Genomic DNA, 20,457 nt, shown 5'->3' on the forward strand with positions numbered 1-20,457 from the left:
TCATTTGGGATTGTTAGTTTAAATTATAAGTCTTTTTTATGAGTCCATAAGTATTCGCTCAAACACAAGTGTTTTCTTTCAAAACGTTTATTCAGCATCAACAAAGAGGAAAATATTAAAGGGCTTACATAAGCTCAAAATCAATGTAGTTGAACAAACTCCTAAATGGAAATGATTACCAATTCACCAGCATGTGAACTAGAATCTTAAAATTATGCCTACAAAGTCAGAAAAATATCTTGGTTTAAATCAGGAAATGACATCAAAATTACTTATTTAGAGCATCTAAAAAAAAAAAAAAAAAAATAAAAAAAAATCACAAAAATTAAAAAGCTCCTGGACGGTTTTTCAGCTCTGGTTAATCGGTGTACATAATGTATGAGCAGCTATTTATAGATGTATTAAAGTGGATGTTTGGGGGCATAATCATGAACACAACTACATAGGCTTTTCAGAATAAAACAGCTGACGATATCCACAGTTGCACACCATGCTTTTATAAGCCCTTTAACACTAAAGAACTATTATTTTACAAAAAGGAGGAAACAGCAATACAATATGTATACAGTATGACTTTTTCTCTTTTTCAGTTTGTAAATGTTCAATTTACAAGGGACACAATTTCACCAATTACCCCTCAGAAAAAATATCTACAGTACTGCACTTTTCCTAGAACTAAGCTACTACATTTTAAAGTGATCAACCACGCAGTTCAAGGTTTAAAGAATAGAGGGTGATAAATTGAGTCGCGCCGGCAGCTGTGTAAGAAACATCGTATCAAACAGCTTATAGCGTTTTACTAATCATTACTGAGTAAAACAGCTTGATACAATGCCATTCTTCACAATCACAATCAGTTGAGAGAGAAACTTAATGTACTATGGAGTCTTTCTTAACCTCAACGTCCAGTTTCTCCAAGAGGAAAAAGATAGATTACCTTAATTGCTCTACACATTTTACCCACTGGGAGTATGTTTTTTATGATCACAGGGATTATTCTTTTTTGAAAACCAGTATTTACTAATTCATCGTCTTGCTATCGGCGTTTCATTCGTTTTATTATTATTATTATCATTATTATTATTATTATTATTATTATTATTAGTATTATTATTTTTTGTGGTTTAGTTTTCAATTCTAAAAAGGTGGGAGCGTCCATAAAAAATCCATTACTTGGGTTGAAACAGCCATGAGGACTCAGGTGCGGGTTGTATAAACAGTTCAATATCTGGAGTATGGCTGCTCTCTGTACACTCCCTTGGCTGCTCGTGCCGACGGTGCCTTGCCGCGATTGTTTGCCCACTCTTCCTGACCTGATTAAGAAGAAAAGAGAAGAAGCAGATGGTGAGGGATTACAGAGGTGTTATAGTATACTCAAGCTCTATGCAAATGTTGTAAATGCGCTCCCTTCGATGAAATAAATGCAGCAGTAAGTTGCCAGCGCTTTGAATGTCTGGTATTGATGTGGCTCGTAATAACAAAAGCGCCGTTGCGAGCCGCGAATACAAACGGCGACTCGCACCAAGACGCTTGACTTTCACCTGGAAAGATGCATCTCAGATAATTGAATGAGAGGATCAAATAGCTACTTGAAAAGGACCCGTTTAGTGGCTCCCAGCAAAAAGGTCACAATTACCATTAGCCCAAATCAGCCCCCGTTCACCCCCTGGTACTGTCAATGTGAAAGTGCCAGTATCGATGGCACCCTTTGTCTGATCTTCAGCCAGCGCCGAGACTTCCCTAGAGCTGAGGCTCACAAAGGGTTGTGTTTTTTTCTGGGTACAGGCTCTCTGTTGGCAGCACACAGCCAATACCCCTTAATTAAACCTGTCACCCTTTCACTGACAGTCACTTTGAAGAAATAGACCAAGGTAACCTTGTGTTACCTTGAACAAGGATGCACATCAGCACTGTTTATCTGTTTTGTTTGAACTGTCGCCTTCTCTGTGCGTGACCCGAGCGGCAGCGGGTTTTTTTTAATGTATTTTATGTGCACGCACCCCCCTAATGAGTTGAAGTTGCTCAGCTCTTCCACTTTGTGTGGTCAGAAAAGTTGGGAAAGTTTTTATTTCCCTACGACTTAACTTCTAAAAACACATTCAGATCTCTGCAGCATGAAAAGAACACACATAGGTGTTTAATGATGCAGAAGACAGTCAGTTGTTTCTAACACAGGGAAATGATGCATTGCCGAAATTAAAATGTAACTGACTATGTTTTCTGTTTGCATTCATTCGGTCACTGACTGTCTGAGAGCTGGATTAAAACTCAAAGGTTTTCTCAGTCCGTCTCAGTTACAACAATCTGTCCTGATATCTGCAACAGCTTTGACGGGATAGTTTGTTTTAGAGAATTAAATGGGCCACAACACAGTGTAAATATCTGCCACAAACACATGTATCATATTTATTTTAGTTTTAGGTTTATTGACAATGTTCTATACACACACACACACACACACACACACACACACACACACTATATTTTAAAATACAACATATCACATTTTGAATCTGACCCTGTCGTTATGACTCTCACTCAGTTTGCTTTGTGCTACTAGAAATTTTTGTTGCAGCTTTTTTTTTGTCAGGGCCTGAAACCACTAACCAACATCATAGTCAAAGTAACAAGTAGGAAGCTAATACGTCGGGGTTGTTTCTGTGCAGCCTGTGTGCCTTCCTGGCTACACATATCTAGTTCTGGCATTTGACCAGTCATCACCTAGGTTGTTATCAAGGATGCAAGTGGTTGGCCAAGTATTATCCAGTTCATACAGGAGCTACACCTACATTAGTAGTGACAGATCAACCTTCAGCTGCACAGCGGCATGGTCTGTACTGTACTGTATATTAGCTCTTCTGTCATTCGAGTGCTGCGGCAGAAATGACCTTGGCCCACTTTTCACTGTATCTGACAGTAAGCTGACACAGGACTTTTGAACATTATCTTAGTGCTGTTAACTTTGTCTGAACTCCGTGGCAACTGGAGCTATCGACACGTCTTTTCAGACACGATGAACATCTTCCAAACTAAAGACCAGTTTTGTTTAAAGTGGCCTCAAACACAAAACTGTTCTGTTGAGCTGATTGCATCAGAATCAGACAAACAAACTGGAGTCACCTGGAATAAAAAAAGAAGTTGTTATCATTCCTCCGGTGTATTAAATGTGGCGGCAGCTGGGGGAAGGAAGACTTGGATTGTGGATTATCCTCTAAATTTAACTAAGCATGATAAAGCTGATAATAAGAGATAAAGAGATAAAGAGATATAGTTTTTTAGGATGAGCATTAATGCAGACATCATTGTATTCTGCTGGTCTGTTGCCTTATCTGTGTCTTTCTCTGAGTTGTTTGTTAATTGCTCTTGAGTTTGGGTGGCACTACTCCAACCTAATTAGCCAGATGAACTGAAGCAGTATTTGATTATCATAGACTTTTGAGATGCTTTTTTTTCCCCTCTAATGTGTCTAAGACATCATTCAATTACCCAGGTGCTATGGCAACAGAGATGAAGCCAGCAGTGCAGAGTCAGGGACTATAAATTGATATTGTTCTGACAACTGACAGAAGATATATTGGAGGAGAAGAGGTCTGCAACTCACCATATGAATCATACGATTCCCCACTGTGTCCGTATTCATAGTAGTCATCTGAGCTGTAAACAAACAGAACAGCGAGATGAATATAAGAATAAACATGAAAGAAGGGAAAAAAATACATTCTGTATCAAACTAATTGCACTTATCAACAAATAAATGGAAAGTGACTTATTTTCTGTATATACAAAGTCAAATGCTATCACATATCACATATGCAGTCATTTACACAGTGGTAACAAAGAAGAACACACAGGAAGTGTTTTGTCAGATATACTCTGTTGGATATAAAAGTTAAAAAAAAAACAAAAAACAAACAAGAGGCAGCTTTCAATCATTCAAAAGTTCGGCCACATTTGTGGTTCTACAAGGCAATTTCCTCCAGCGCCTTTCTGCACCAACCTCCAGTTCCATATCAGTGCATATGGAGATCTATGAGAGGTGGCAACTTTAATGAAAAATAAAAAGATGGGGAGGTGAGTTGCATAGCGGTTCATTTCTCGCTTACTTATTTATTTCTTTATTTGCGGTTGCCGGTGAGATGCTGACAGAACAATCCTGCGTCAGTATCATCCAGTAACAGCGCTATCATTCAAGAGAGGCAATTCATCATAAGGCTGCCACTGAGCCGACACCAGCCATCACAGCTGGGTCCTCTCCGCCTGCCTGTCAGTCAGTCTGTCAGCGACAGCAGCACCTCTCTGCTCTCCGGATTAGAGAGCTGAAGGCACCATCCAAAGTGCCAACACACCACATCAACACCGCCCGACTGCTGAGGGCAAAAAGGTGACAGTAATGACACACCAGTGTGGGAGTAACGAATTACATTTTGCTCTTGTTACTGTAATGGAGTAGCTTTTCGTGGTGCGATCTTCAAAAGCCAAACCGAGGCCCAAGAGTCAGGGTTGAGACACTCCACTCATATATCAGATTACAGCAGTTTGCAGCACTCCAGGAAATCAATTTCTACAAATTCAGTCTGCTATTGAGTCTGCTTTTCTCTGGGCAGTTCATCTACCACATGAAAAGAAGCCGAACCATCGTGAAAAAGTAATTTTTAATCTTCACAGATTCACAATTTTCATTAATCCTTCCTCTTTATATATTCTAATAAATTCACGGTCACAGTGAAGATGTAGCTCTTTGTGTTTCCTCCATTAGTTTTCATAAAGTGCCATCATATGTTTGTATGAGGATGGAGTAGGCTATTTGACTTAATGATTCTGTCATTACACAGCACATATTCCCTTCAATGTTTTGTGTTCATTTTGTAGAAAATAAGCTTTAATCCTGCCAAAGTCCATGGACAAACTTAAAAAATAAATTTTATGCTAAATGCTAAAAGTTGGCAAAATGATAAAGCTAAACTCCTGCTGTGTGTCAGCTAGCATACTGGCTAACCTGCTTTATTTGTCTTTAGTTTTATTCATTCAAACTAAATTAGGACGAAACAAGCGCTGTTCAACTTAAAGGATCCGTCTTCACCTAAATTCAACAGAAGTGAACTGAATTTCAGTTGTTTAAATAAAAAAACAAAAGAACTGCAACACATCCTTCCAGAAACAGTTCTCCTGTTATTCTGAATAATCCAAACAACACGCTGTCAACAGTTGTCTTTAGTAGACAGTAGCTCCAGCTCAAACTTTTCACAGTGTGTTCGGTGGATTAGACACTGGGACATTGTGTCTTGCACAAAACTTTACTTTGACTTTTTTATTTACTTTTTTTTAATGTAATTGCTTTGAGCATCGCAAGTAAAACTGGATTCAACTCCACTGTATCAGTGTATAGTGTAATGCATATGCATATTTAAATATATTTGAATATACACGCTGATCATTGTTTTTAGGTCTGTTTATTTATATGAACACATATCTGAATGTATAATTAGATCACAAAAATTTAGTATCTTTCCTGTTAATACCTTGATCTAAATGTGACTTCCCACATAAATGAAGTGTATAAATACATTGGGGTGCAGGCAAAAAAAAAATCTCAGAAACACAAACATTCACACCTGCGCAACACAACTGTAACATTTTCAAGACGAGTCAAGGTAAGTGAAAAAAACTGCTTCCTTGTAATCTGAGAGAATTGATCCTTTCTGTGGCGTCTGCCCCACCACTGATAATGCCTCTCAACAGCGAGCGCATGACAAACTGATTGGCTCCTTCATTGTTTTCTGCAACATTTTCTTGGTGAGGATGAACAAGACAACATGACCAATTGAGGACAGTGGGAGGAATCATTTTAAGAGCACTGTAGCGGCTCAATGAGACATGAGACAGCTCCCTAAAGAGGCTCGTGCCTTAAGTCAGGCTTAGCATAAATTTTACACAGTCCATAATTCAACTGCAAACAATGCCAAGCCAGCAGGAGCAAACAAGGCTCCCCCCCCTCCCCCCACCTCCCCTCGTGCTAATGTAGTCTCCCTGCAAGAAGCTAGGCCAGCTGCTGTTTCTCTGAGCGCGAGGTTTCCAGTCAGCCCTCGTGGCTGAGGTGCCACTGTGCATCTGCCACGGATGTCAAGTCGCTGCAATATCCTTGACAACACTCATTGGCCGACAGAGACAGAGAGAGAGGGAGACAGAGAGACATGTGACAACTGAATGCATGTTTTGGCTCGTCATGTTGTGTACCCCGAGACAAGACCTGACAGGATACTAAATAATTAGATTTCACACTATGCTAAAATGCAGAGGGGGGTGGGGGGGGTATTCCAGAGACTCCATCTTTGAAATAAACATAAATTTTTATGAATGTCAGAAAATCAATTTGCCACAATTCACAGGTGCTTGCAGACATATTGTGAAGTATGAGAAACATTGGATTATTTTGGGCTCTCCTGTACAGCTCTGTCATATTCAGCAATAAAAAACATCCAGACAACACAAATCAGGACACTACACCTCTCTGCTAACACCATCTCAGAGGCTTGCTTACATGCTGTAGGCTGTCAGCATTTCCCCCCACAATTTACTTCCTATACATTTATTTCACAAACAAACTGGGAGCCAAGATTCCTGTAAAAAAAAGCTCACTTAACCCTTTACGCTTCTCTGTTGCTAAAGTTAGAAAGGACCAATAAAAGCAGTCTGCTGCGCTGAAAGCGGCCAGTACAGACCCGCTCTCTGCACAAAGGAGAAGAGTGCAACAAAAGCTGTTAGGCACCTCTAATTTCTGAGGTGACATTTTATCAATATTGCTACACAACTTCTCTCTGTAGTTACCTTCTCTTCTCAATTACAGAGACTGGTGAGTCTTAAGACGCGTCCTGAAGGTCAGAGATTCTGGTAAAATTCTACTTCGTGTGGCCAAAGGTTCGTTAGAATCGAACTGCCCTGCAGCACGTCCAACATCGACTAGATCTCTGTAGGCTGTATATATGGAATTTAAAGATTTGAACTGAACATCTTTTATTTATTGAAGCTATACAGTGAAGATTTTCAGTGTAAAGTGAAGTACTAATCGGAAGGGATACTTGGTGAGAAAAGGTGTTTTATTATGTTATTTGGCAATTTAGAAGAACAGCTGCTTAGCTCAGATTTTATTAGTATTACCAAAATTATCGACCTCCAAATGCAACATGAGCAGATCATATAAAAAATGTTGTTTTTTATATAATTTTTGGATTTTATATAAAAATGTTAGTGAAAACTAGAAGGTCACTCAGAGAGCGCAGACCTCCGCCAAGACCAAGGTCAAACAACATACACCAGATAAAAATTCAAATTCATGCTAAATGATCCAGAGCTGCCCCAAAATCTAATGGGTTCGTCCTTGGCCCACGCCCCACCCCTCCACCAAGTTTGGTGTAAATCGGTTCAGTAAAATTTTGCCTAATCCTGCTGATAAACAAACAAACAAACAAACAAACAAACAAACAAACAAGTGAAACAGTGAAAACATGTCTTCCTTGGAGGAGGAAATTAATAGTTTAATATAGGTCAAGTTTGTGAAATTGTAGGCTAAAGTGACGGACCAATTCAGCTGTATCATTTATCTTAGCATTTAGCTCTTTAGCATTAAACATGAAGTTAACTCCCCCGCCCCACGGTGCTAAAACAGGATTCGTTGTAACTTTTTAAAATTGGCAAATGCTAACAGCAAGAAATCTTTAAGTGCTGTACTGCCTGATCACAATGGGATGATATACTTGATATATACTGTATCTCCATATAAAACTGTATCATCACGCAGATGAAACATTAAAGCTCTGGTCACTGGCTGGTTGATGTGAGATAAAATAAAAAACTTTAACCTGAAAACCTCTCCTCTGCCTCAGAACCATAACCTTGTACATTTTTACATTTATCATCATTGATCCCAAATCACAGCTTCACCAAGCCAGACGTGTGCAGCTGGCCGCATGAACATGAGCATGAGCTGCGGTGCCCTGGGAGGATAGATCTCACTCGAGACATCGCCCTGTCATAGGTGCGAAAGCGCTTTGACTTTCTAAATAGGTCGGCTTTTGATTTGACATTCATTAGCAGAAGGCATCCGCTGCTTTGTGTCTCCCTCAACTTCACTGGCCAAAAACAAGAAGAAGAAGAAGAAGAAAATCTGTCTGAAGCGCCGGCGAGGAGAGACAAACACAACACATATTAGATAAGTGTGTCTCTTTCATCAGGCATCTGATTCCAGGCCTACTTTTCCACAGGTAAAGACCCTGCCTCTCCAGCACATCTGTCTTCTCTGTAAATGCGTTGTCCTAACCACTGATGTTTGCCGTTCCTGGGCATTACGAAACAGATGGCAGTGTTAAATCTGAATGATGCAGTACATGTCCCCGGTGGACTTTGTTTTCTTACATTGCCATTACTCTTCCAGTCCTCTGTGATAAATTTGAAGAAATCTTGTAGGACATTGCGAAAAGAGGCTGCAGAGGTAGTAACACGTCGCCGCTCTGATGTGGAGAGAGGCTGCTTTTCTTCTGTTAGCCTCCTTCTTGCATTTTGCATACTTTAACTGATCATGACTGCAAATCCTTCCTCGACGCCTCTTGTGTAATCATGTTTTTCATTCATTCTGAGCACAAGGTTGAAAAAGTAGAAAAAAGCGAGAAAAAAAAAAGCCCCACACTGAATGCTCTGATTATGCTGGCTCAGTGGTGATTTCCACAGACAACAATACAATGAAAATGGATGAAAAAAAAAAAAAAAAAAAAATTGCAGAACTAACTTTTTTTTTTTCTCCACCTTTTAGTATGAAATGAAGCTCACATAATTTCAAATGGAAACTTCCTTATGGATACACTGGTGATTGCTAAATGTGGAGGCTGATTGCAAAGCTATCTCCGCCGCTGACCCCCCGCTGAAGAGTCACAAAGAGGGACAAAATGGCCTACGGCAAAGATTTGACTTTATAAATGAGTTATTCTTTCTGGTGTTGAGCGGACCACTTATGCTACATTTTTTTTCTTTTTTTTTGGGGGGGGGGTACATGAAATTATCCTTCAGGGAAAATACCGCCTCTTCAAGTCGAATCAGTCCACGGTGTTCTTTGAAAATCGTTCATCTGAAGACCCGTATGTATCTGGAATCTGTGAGAGACTCTGTTATGTCTTATTGAAAGAGCATTAAATTTACAACATGCCACTCTTTGTCTTGAGACAGAGAGAGAGGCGTAAATCCCGCCCTGCGTCCCCTCAGATGGTCCAATTCCCGCCACAGCGCCTGTCACTCATCTTGACGAACTGTCTCCTTTGAAAACACACGCATCGAGGTACCCGGCATCTGTGAAGCAACTGCAAGGTCTTTTAGAAGCAGACGGCAAACACAGCCAATCTGTACTACGAATAAAAAAGAAATAAAAAAAAAAATACAATGTATTGCCTTAAATTGATGTTGTCTGCCTTAAGGCTCTGACACGACAAGCTGGCAGCAGCATTCAGAAAGGCCGAGGAGCAAACGATTAGCATCGCCTGACGATTGAAGACAAAGCTGTGGCGAACTAACTGCAAACATGTACGTTCATCCTGGGTCAATGCGAGACGACAGAACAAGTCAGTACTCTAGTATCTATAATTCACAAACACAAACAAAAACTGGCCTCCCATTATAACCCCCACTGTGAATCTACTGTAAATGGTTTTCATTATGTACTTGGAATATACAGTTTTTACTGTGCACACGGGAAAAAGAAAACTAGACTAGACTTAACTTTGCTAAACAAACGGTCAACTCTAGAAAGGTCAAACTGATGCAGAGGGTTCTGATAACACCACAAAACATATGGATTGAAATGAGTTTGTGGGTCCCAGAGGAGGAATCGTACCGACTTTCGGTGACCCCCTGACGAAGCATATCATCAAAGCCATGAGCTCTTTGGTCTCACTGCGGTCTCACCCTGCTTGACATCTTGAAAACTATTCTTATCAGTAGATTTTTCTGTTTATCAGCGCGTAGACGGTTTGGTTGGGTGGCTTACGTGCCGCTCACATCTGGCTTTTAATGTGGATTTTGAGTCATAGAAAATACAGTAATTCCAGTGGACTTATGTCATATGTTCCTGGGCGTTCACTTTCGGTGGATGGAGCTCTGCCGGTTATTCCCAGCGGGTCTCAGCTAGTGACTAAGAGTGACGAGGTCTTTGTTGTTAGAGCAGTCTACCTACTGATGTCAGACAGGCGGCTTCATTAGCGTCTTAAAACATTATTTTATTGGAAAGCTTTTATGAATGTTTGATATGTTTTTGTGTTTTTATTTTTCCTCAATTTATATATGAAGCTATGACTTTATAACATACAGGAAACCCATAGTAAAATTTGTATGTGCACATATATTAAAACACATCTATGTGATGAATTATGGTATATAGCCTGTGGTCTAACATATGTACAGTATGTTAATGACATATCTTTAATTCATACATGCACATATACATATGCTTTATATAATATCGACATATTTTGACAAGCTTTGGGGTCGTCTCGCTGAACCGTCTCCAAATTTCACCTCACTGGCTTCTCCATCACTGACTGCTGAGCTGCCTTGATGACCAGCTTACCACTGGCAGCACCATAGATGTGAAGCCGTGTAGACAGATCATAAACTCCCTGTCCCTACTTCTGTATTCACTGCCCCCTGTGGTACTTTGCTGGGAGACCCGATGATTCACCGCTGTAATGACCACGTTTTATAGCAGTGAGCTGGATGCTCTGTGGTATTTCTTTATGTTACAGCAGTACGCAGACAGCTACAAGCATACTTGTGAATGTACCTTAGCATTAGCTATTGTTAGCCACCTCAGGCCGTCCCTTTGTGTTGTATAATGCGTGTTCTTGTCTGTATGCGCACACAGAAAGATTCTACATTGACAGAACTGTCAAGGAAGTTGACATGGTTTGATATCTTGCTTTTCAGTGTTTGATAATGAGGTGTTTCTGACGACGATCCCACGGAAATATTCACACATCAGCTCCTGCAGATGTATTATAGTCTTTTTGTAGCGTTTTGCAGTGTAAAAAATGAGTAACTAGCCCCAAAGTGATTTGCTGAATAATAGTCAGACTGGAGGCTTGTGTGTGCATGCTGGTGTTGAGGCTCTTTTGAGCAAATCGATCCTAGAGTGCAACACAGAGAAACTTAAAAATCCAGCCACTCTCCTCCTCTGTTCTCCTCCTCTGTGTCCGTCTTCTTGTACTAAGATTTACAGTTGTTCCTCAGGGATGCGTCTGCCCTTTAAAACGCTGTCACACAGCTATCCGTGTACCCGCGGGCCTCTGGGATCTAGCCTACGATGTAGCGTACCAAAGCAAGGTGCAAGGGAAGGTGCGAGGTGTCGGCAGCCGGCAGTCTCTGAGGTGTCAAGTACGAAATAATGCTTTGATCGTGCCCGAGCTACAAGAAAGACGACCTCGCCGTGACCTCACCGAGTGTCCGGCCAGGGCTGTGCCACAGCTGTCATCCCTCTCATTTCCCTACAGAGACGTCACCTTCTCTCTGCTAATAAAATTAGAGACGCTCTCCACACAAGCAGCCTCCTCCGGCCTCCTTGACCTGAGCACACGATTGGTACCTAACCGCTGCGGCTCCCGATAAACTCTCCCGAGATGAAACCCCTCCGCCGCATCTCCAAAACAGACGGTAGCTCAGTACTCTGTCGTGGATAAACACAGTAAGTGGAGGCTGTGATCTGGGAGCTGCCACGGCTGTCATGCTGAGGTAGCTTTCCACGAGGTTCCCCGAGGCGTCAGCTCTCTTCTGAAAGATTTAAATGTTGTGAAATGTCTTCAGGGCGTCGAGAAACTGCTTTTTAGTTTAAGTCTCATGTCTTAAGGTCGTGAGTGCCTTTCAAATTTAATTACGTCTAAATTGCTCAATTCTAGCTGCTCTGTGTGACAGGATGTGTACAGTATAGTTACACAGGTTGTCTTGTCTCATTTGTCAGTGGGTACTGTTTTTTATTTTATTTAAGTTTGTGTACACTAATGTGCAGCATCACATTTTGTATCAGTTTAAAACAACAGAGAACATTAAGATTTTATCATCTTCACTGTCCGACACACAGATGTAAAGTAACGGAGTTTATGGACTCGAGTCCTGCAGTGAAGTACAACGTTAAACCCACTATGAGAATAATTTTATATAATATTATTATTAAAATTATTCAGTAGCTAAAGATTTATAGTAGCTTTTAAGTAAATTACCCAACTGTGATTCAGACGGCTATATTATGATTTTTATTAATTTATGCCTCAACTAGTTGCTTTGTAAAATGCTACAAAATTATTCTATCAACTCATGAGGTTTTATTGTTGCTGTAAACAAAGACAATTAGGACAAAGTCATAGGACGAAATGAATGATTTTTGATACTTTTGCTTTTCAACACTGACGTACATTTTTCGGCCAAGAATACTAAAATCAAAAACATAAAATTTTAAGTTTGTGTACTTCTATACTCAAACTTGCTATTTTGAGTATGGCACCATGCAGTGCAGTATAAGTACCCAGATGAGGGTAAAATGATGGACACTTCTCACCCTCAATGGGCGCCATCTTGTCTATACGTATAGTAAGGCGAAGGACCTCCAACGTATTTTCAAACTTGTGAAAACAGGAACCGAAGAAGGAGGAGGACACGTCGCACAACGGCAGTGTTGAAATCCACACACTATGCCAGTGATTACACTGTGTACACAGCGTACTACATGTCAGCGCACTGACTGAAATATCCAACTTGAGACACAGCATTTGACATTTAATGGAGAATCTTTTTTTTTTTTGTATGGTATCCTAGTAACAATTTAAAGGTACGGTGTGGAGTTCTTAAGCATCAGTAGCGCTCGGGCGCAGTGTTTTTACTACCTTTGTTTACTGCACACGTTACCTGTACCTGTTACCTGTAATCGCTACAGGACTAGGTTTATCAGGACTGTAACAAACTAATTTTCATTCTTAGTTAATCTGTCAAATTAACTCTGAAATTTAATTCAGACAATTTCAGAAAACCTATTGTTTGCAGTTTCACCAAATCTACTAATCACATCATATTCTGATGGTAATTTATTAATTTAGCACCAGTACATGGTCTTTTTCTCTGGAAGAGCCAAAACAGCTCTGATTTTTTTTTTTAAAGATAAAAGTGGAATAAACCCTCAGTTTAGCGCAGATTTAATTTTTCCACTGATAAAACACTGCATGTAAGTGAGATGTTATCCACGGTGGTAAGATCATGTTTATCTTACTTACTTGCTTAATTATTTGACTGATTCGCCAAACCGTGATCACCACCCACAGCCGACTGAATTGCATGTTACATGGAATATATATTTCAAGTTAATGAAGGTATCAGTAAATCCACTGATGCAGCATTACAAGCAGCCTCTACCCCCCCCCCCCCCTCACGTCTCTTCTCTCTCTGCTTCTTTCTCTCCTTTCGTGTTCACAAATGGCAGGCCTGTTTCTAGCATAAGCCATCGGGGTAATACCGAGACAGAGAGACTGTAAATTGTTCTGCTTGTTATCCCTCGGCAACTGAAATCCTGCCACGCAGTCAGAGCTCAGATTGGTGAGTAGGAGCTCCTTAGGCTGCGAGAAACATTGTTAGGAGAGCCTTCTTGTCCACACACAACACACAACACACACACACACACACACACACACACACACACACACACACACACACACACACACACTCTCCTCGAGGTCCTGCAGCAGCTGGGACCTGCTATGACTTTCCTCAGGCTCGGATGAAATAAGGCACCTTTGTCCATCATAAAGCTAAATAGGATTGTGACTATGAAGAGGAAGCTGTGGAGGGAGGCACGGTATTTATGTTGCCGTATTATTCCCTGTTCTTAAAATGCAATAATTAAGGTAATGAACGGATTACTGTGGACACATAATATGCACTGTAATATGATCCTGTGCGTTTGGAATAGAAGTATTTAAAGGTCCATATTGTATAAAGGTGAGACTTTCATGTCTGTTTTGATTATAAAGCAGGTCTAGGTTCTATATTAATTCTGTGAAAGTATCAAAGCCTCAGTCCACAGAGGAATGCTCACAGCCTGTATTCAGAAACTGAGCCTTGAAAACGAACCGTCAGCGACTTCCTCTTACTTTGTGATGTCACAACAAAGCAGTCACCGCTCTCAGCCAATCCCAAAGCCCCGCCCACCTGGACCCAGTGTCTAACTTGCAGGATTTGGTTTTACCTGAGAGTTTGCAATATATTTTTATTCTATTACTCAGAAAACAGTCAGTCAGTGAGAAGCGAGGCTCAGAGGCTCAGAGCCTCCTTCTCTTCTGATTGGCTCACCGACCTGTTGTACTAGAGCTCCAGAGAGACGCCTGAGAGCGGAGATGTAAAACTACACTGAGATGGTTTTTGGTTCTTAAAACCACAAATATATCTTCTTAAGGCTCAACACTTCAAAAATAAAAGTGTTTGTGGACACACGTGAAAAAGATCAATCCCAGGCCGATCATATCACTGAAGTGCTGTGTTAAGCTTGTATAATTGTGTACATGCATAATGTGAGCCTGCCACTAACAGTAACTTTTTCATCCAAATCCAGGACGCAGGACAGAAAAACAGAAGAAGAAGTAAGTGAATCAGCTGTCTCTCTGGAGGCGCATACTTAGCTGTCTGGTCCCTATTAGTTGCTTCGTCTTCCCACCAGATAACAGACATGAAAATCTCTTTGAGTCGACCCAGCTCCAGCCTTTACATGATGGACTCCATTTTTTCTGTGCTGCACCAGAGCCCCCCCACCCTCCCTTCCCGTCCCCTCACCCTACGCTGTGCTTTGCTTTCCTTTTAAAACAAATAGCTGCAGATTCCTGAGGCAGACCTGCATCCACCAAGCGAGCATCTCTATACCACTTCATGATACATCCCTCGGTGTGTTAGAGGAAGAGGAATGCTTGTACGTGTGGGTGTGTGATCTGCCCCCCCCCCCTCCGAAAAAAGAGAGATAGCACAAAAGATGGATGAAGCCTGGGTGACATACATCCTGACACCTCCACAAAAGAAAAAACTGACCACTCTACTTACAAAAGCCAAGGGACAGAATAATGATTTTTTTTTTCCTCTTTTCTTCTCTGTGTCTGTTTTCCTTTTTTCCTGCCGCTGCCAATACAATCCAATTTCTGACACACTAAATGTGGCAACTATCATTCTTTCTTTGAAGTGGCACACAGGCATACATAAATGCGGCACATTGTGCGCTGATGAAATACAGTGGGACACCAACAAACCAGAGCGAAAGCCTTTGACCTTGTGTGGCTTGGAGAGTGTGATAGCTCCCTGGATATAAGAAAATCAATATTCTGCATTTAGCCGTGCAGGACCTTCGGTTATATGGAGCAACATACCACTAAGACTGTTTGTCTTGCATTGACACGGGAAACACATTGAGGAAAATGCACCTCAGGCCAGATGTTTTTAAGGGCGATTAAAACGAAGATAATACATTTAACATAATGAGCTGCAATTAATTCCCCTGAGGCTGCAAGGGAGCAGTTTACTTTTAAGGCCAAACTGGAATTAGTCAATGTTAAATTCTGCTTCTTTTGAGTTAATCTGAAAGACCAACTCAAAGGTCAATCAAAACATTTCACACCTCACAAGAAACCTCACTAATAGGACGTGTTCTTTAGAGTTTTAAAACAGGGCAGAAAATGAGCATGGATGAATCCTAACGGCTCAGGCGCCGTAATCCAGCTGCTCTCAACCCTCAAGAATCTCAATTTTACCTTGTATTGTCTTATATTTACTGAAGCCCAAATGGCCAGACAGCAGCAAACCTCACACGACCTCAGATGCAGCTCATAAACTTGACTTTGAAAGACACTGATACAACTCTGTGCATATTCAAGTGCTCTTTAATTCAATGCACTGATACGAACTCTGAAGCATGATAACAAGATAACCCAGTACGCTCAGTTAACACTTTATCAGTTACACCTGGCTCAAACTAATGCAACAGTAAATCCTAACTTCATCAAGGCCATAACGTTTTGTTAAGTGTGTTGATTCTTGATTCTACTGTATGTGTCACTGTGGAGGCTGATGCAGTTGAATTGTATTGCATCGCACAAAGAGCTGTTTGTTATCTGCCCTTCATTCATCTTCACTGATTTAAGTCAGGTGGAGAAAATAATGGAAACACATGTAAACTGATTGTAAAATCTGAATTCTATCACCACACAGAATATTAATGTTGGACCGATTTTCAAGATTTGATTCAATCACTACATTTTTGAAGGCCGATATGTTGTATATTACTTATTTCTGTTACAGTTGTTGTAGTGAAAGCATTAGCATGGTACTATGCATTCGCCCCCCCCCCCCTTCTTTCTCTCCTTTCGTGTTCACAAATGGCAGGCCTGTTTCTAGCATAAGCCATCGGGGTAATACCATGACAGAGAGACTGTAAATTGTTCTGCTTGTTATCCTCCGGCAACTGAAATCCTGCCACGCAGTCAGAGCTCAGATTGGTGAGTAGGAGCTCCTTAGGCTGCGAGAAACATTGTTAGGAGAGCCTTCTTGTCCACACAAACACACACACACACACACACACACACACACACACACACACACTCTCCTCGAGGTCCTGCAGCAGCTGGGACCTGCTATGACTTTCCTCAGGCTCGGGATGAAAATAAGGCACCTTTGTCCATCATAAAGCTAAATAGGATTGTGACTATGAAGAGGAAGCTGTGGAGGGAGGCACGGTATTATGTTGCCGTATTATTCCCTGTTCTTAAAATGCAATAATTAAAGGTAATGAACGGATTACTGTGGACACATAATATGCACTGTAATATGATCCTGTGGTTTGGAATAGAAGTATTTAAAGGTGCCATATTGTATAAAGTGAGACTTTCATGTCTGTTTTGATTATAAAGCAGGTCTAGCTTCTATATTAATTCTGTGAAAGTATCAAAGCCTCAGTCCACAGAGGAATGCACACAGCCTGTATTCAGAAACTGAGCCTTGAAAACGAACCGTCAGGACTTCTCTTACTTTGTGATGTCACAACAAAGCAGTCACCGCTCTCAGCCAATCCCAAAGCCCCACCCACCTGGACCCAGTGTCTAACTTTGCAGGATTTGGTTTTACCTGAGAGTTGCAATATATTTTTATTCTATTACTCAGAAAACAGTCAGTCAGTGAGAAGAGAGGCTCAGAGGCTCAGAGCCTCCTCTCTTCTGATTGGCTCACCGACCTGTTGTTACTAGAGCTCCAGAGAGACGCCTGAGAGCGGAGATGTAAAACTACACTGAGATGGTTTTTGGTTCTTAAAACCACAAATATATCTTCTTAAGGCTCAACACTTCAAAAATAAAGTGTTTGTGGACACACCGTGAAAAAGATCAATCCCAGGCCGATCATATCACTGAAGTGCTGTGTTAAGCTTGTATAATTGTGTACATGCATAATGTGAGCCTGCACTAACAGTAACTTTTCATCCAAATCCAGGACGCAGGACAGAAAACAAGAGAAGAAGTAAGTGAATCAGCTGTCTCTGGAGGCGCATACTTAGCTGTCTGGTCCCTATTAGTTGCTTCGTCTCCCACCAGATAACAGACATGAAAATCTCTTTGAGTCGACCCAGCCTCCAGCCTTTACATGATGGACTCCATTTTTTCTTCTGTGCTGCCACCAGAGCCCCCCCCCACCCCTCCCCCTCCCCTCCCTCCCCTACCCCTCCACACCACCCCTCCCCCCTCTGTGCTTTGCTTCCTTTTTAAACAAATAGCTGCAGAATTCCTGAGGCAGACCTGCATCCACCAAGCGAGCATCTCTATACCACTTCATGATACATCCCTCGGTGTGTTAGAGGAAGAGGAATGCTTGTACGTGTGGGTGTGTGATCTGCCCCCCCCCCCTCCGAAAAAAGAGAGATAGCACAAAAGATGGATGAAGCCTGGGTGACATACATCCTGACACCTCCACAAAAGAAAAAACTGACCACTCTACTTACAAAAGCCAAGGGACAGAATAATGATTTTTTTTTTCCTCTTTTCTTCTCTGTGTCTGTTTTCCTTTTTTCCTGCCGCTGCCAATACAATCCAATTTCTGACACACTAAATGTGGCAACTATCATTCTTTCTTTGAAGTGGCACACAGGCATACATAAATGCGGCACATTGTGCGCTGATGAAATACAGTGGGACACCAACAAACCAGAGCGAAAGCCTTTGACCTTGTGTGGCTTGGAGAGTGTGATAGCTCCCTGGATATAAGAAAATCAATATTCTGCATTTAGCCGTGCAGGACCTTCGGTTATATGGAGCAACATACCACTAAGACTGTTTGTCTTGCATTGACACGGGAAACACATTGAGGAAAATGCACCTCAGGCCAGATGTTTTTAAGGGCGATTAAAACGAAGATAATACATTTAACATAATGAGCTGCAATTAATTCCCCTGAGGCTGCAAGGGAGCAGTTTACTTTTAAGGCCAAACTGGAATTAGTCAATGTTAAATTCTGCTTCTTTTGAGTTAATCTGAAAGACCAACTCAAAGGTCAATCAAAACATTTCACACCTCACAAGAAACCTCACTAATAGGACGTGTTCTTTAGAGTTTTAAAACAGGGCAGAAAATGAGCATGGATGAATCCTAACGGCTCAGGCGCCGTAATCCAGCTGCTCTCAACCCTCAAGAATCTCAATTTTACCTTGTATTGTCTTATATTTACTGAAGCCCAAATGGCCAGACAGCAGCAAACCTCACACGACCTCAGATGCAGCTCATAAACTTGACTTTGAAAGACACTGATACAACTCTGTACATATTCAAGTGCTCTTTAATTCAATGCACTGATACGAACTCTGAAGCATGATAACAAGATAACCCAGTACGCTCAGTTAACACTTTATCAGTTACACCTGGCTCAAACTAATGCAACAGTAAATCCTAACTTCATCAAGGCCATAACATTTTGTTAAGTGTGTTGATTCTTGATTCTACTGTATGTGTCACTGTGGAGGCTGATGCAGTTGAATTGTATTGCATCGCACAAAGAGCTGTTTGTTATCTGCCCTTCATTCATCTTCACTGATTTAAGTCAGGTGGAGAAAATAATGGAAACACATGTAAACTGATTGTAAAATCTGAATTCTATCACCACACAGAATATTAATGTTGGACCGATTTTCAAGATTTGATTCAATCACTACATTTTTGAAGGCCGATATGTTGTATATTACTTATTTCTGTTACAGTTGTTGTAGTGAAAGCATTAGCATGCATTAATATATAATCTCTGGCTCTTTAGCTGCTAAATGTTCCACTATGTTCAACAGAAAACAGCTGTCTGCAGCTGGAAATGAGGTTGATGAGAGCAGTGAGAGAGAAGCAAAAATAAAACCAAAACAATGAGCTGAAACAGCCTAAAACGCACCCTAAGGCTGAGAGGAGCTGGAGAGTCATTAATTATCTGTGGGTTCGTCATTATTGTTACCTTTCACATTACACAGTCATTTGATCCATTATTAATATAAAAATACTGATTAGTTCAGCTTTGATTTTAAAATTGCAGAACTTACTTTTGTCCTTGATTACTGTAGTTGTTGTCGTACGATTCATATCCCTGGTCATCATAAGCCGTTCCGTAGCCATCGTCATATTCCTGAGGAAGCACGGATAAAATGCAAAGGTTAGGTGAGGCACAAAAGGCAGACCACCAGTAAACATTTTGACAGCGAAGAGATGTTGATATGACAACCTGTGCAACATCGAATACCTGTTGAAATGCAGAGTGAAGAGGTCGAACAGACATAAGTAGAGAAGGAGCTGCTTTGTGCTGCGTTGTTTCGGTTAAATTGTGACTTAAATACCTTTCTGATGTCGGTTTACGACTATTTCTGGAGGACGATTAAATGAGAACTATTACCAAATCATGGTTTTATATTACAGATTGTATTCCTATCCGTCAAATTCTTATAGGGTAGCTTTTTGAAGAGACATTGCAGTGCACTGAAGCCTTCAACTTAGCACAGATATAGGTCAAACTGCTTCTTCTGTGGCTGTTGATATAGCAGCCCATATGCAGCGGCATTAAAGTGGCAACTGCAGCCCTGCCCTTGTCTCTGTGTCAATTGACTGACAGTAGGATGTAAAGACTCTCGCTGTGGCTACGTTTCATCACCACCTCAAAGGATGAGCCTTGAANGGTTTTTGGTTCTTAAAACCACAAATATATCTTCTTAAGGCTCAACACTTCAAAAATAAAGTGTTTGTGGACACACCGTGAAAAAGATCAATCCCAGGCCGATCATATCACTGAAGTGCTGTGTTAAGCTTGTATAATTGTGTACATGCATAATGTGAGCCTGCACTAACAGTAACTTTTCATCCAAATCCAGGACGCAGGACAGAAAACAAGAGAAGAAGT

General features: G+C 41.0%; 1 protein-coding gene across 1 annotated transcript in view; it reads right to left on the bottom strand.

Moving 5' to 3' along the window:
* Positions 1-1,135: 1,135 nt before the first annotated feature.
* Positions 1,136-20,457, bottom strand: part of khdrbs3 (KH RNA binding domain containing, signal transduction associated 3) — a 100,248-nt gene continuing 80,926 nt past the window's right edge. The window contains exons 7-9 of the mRNA XM_022760950.1: positions 19,610-19,692; positions 3,602-3,654; positions 1,136-1,313 (exon numbers count right to left, since the gene is read on the bottom strand). Of these exons, the coding sequence (XP_022616671.1) occupies positions 1,222-1,313; positions 3,602-3,654; positions 19,610-19,692 (228 nt within the window). The 3' untranslated portion in view covers positions 1,136-1,221. The remainder of the gene's footprint in view (positions 1,314-3,601; positions 3,655-19,609; positions 19,693-20,457) is intronic.

The sequence above is a fragment of the Seriola dumerili genome, unplaced genomic scaffold, assembly GCF_002260705.1.
Source record: "Seriola dumerili isolate Sdu_G_001 unplaced genomic scaffold, Sdu_1.0 BDQW01000378.1, whole genome shotgun sequence".
Classification (NCBI taxonomy): Eukaryota; Metazoa; Chordata; class Actinopteri; order Carangiformes; family Carangidae; genus Seriola; species Seriola dumerili.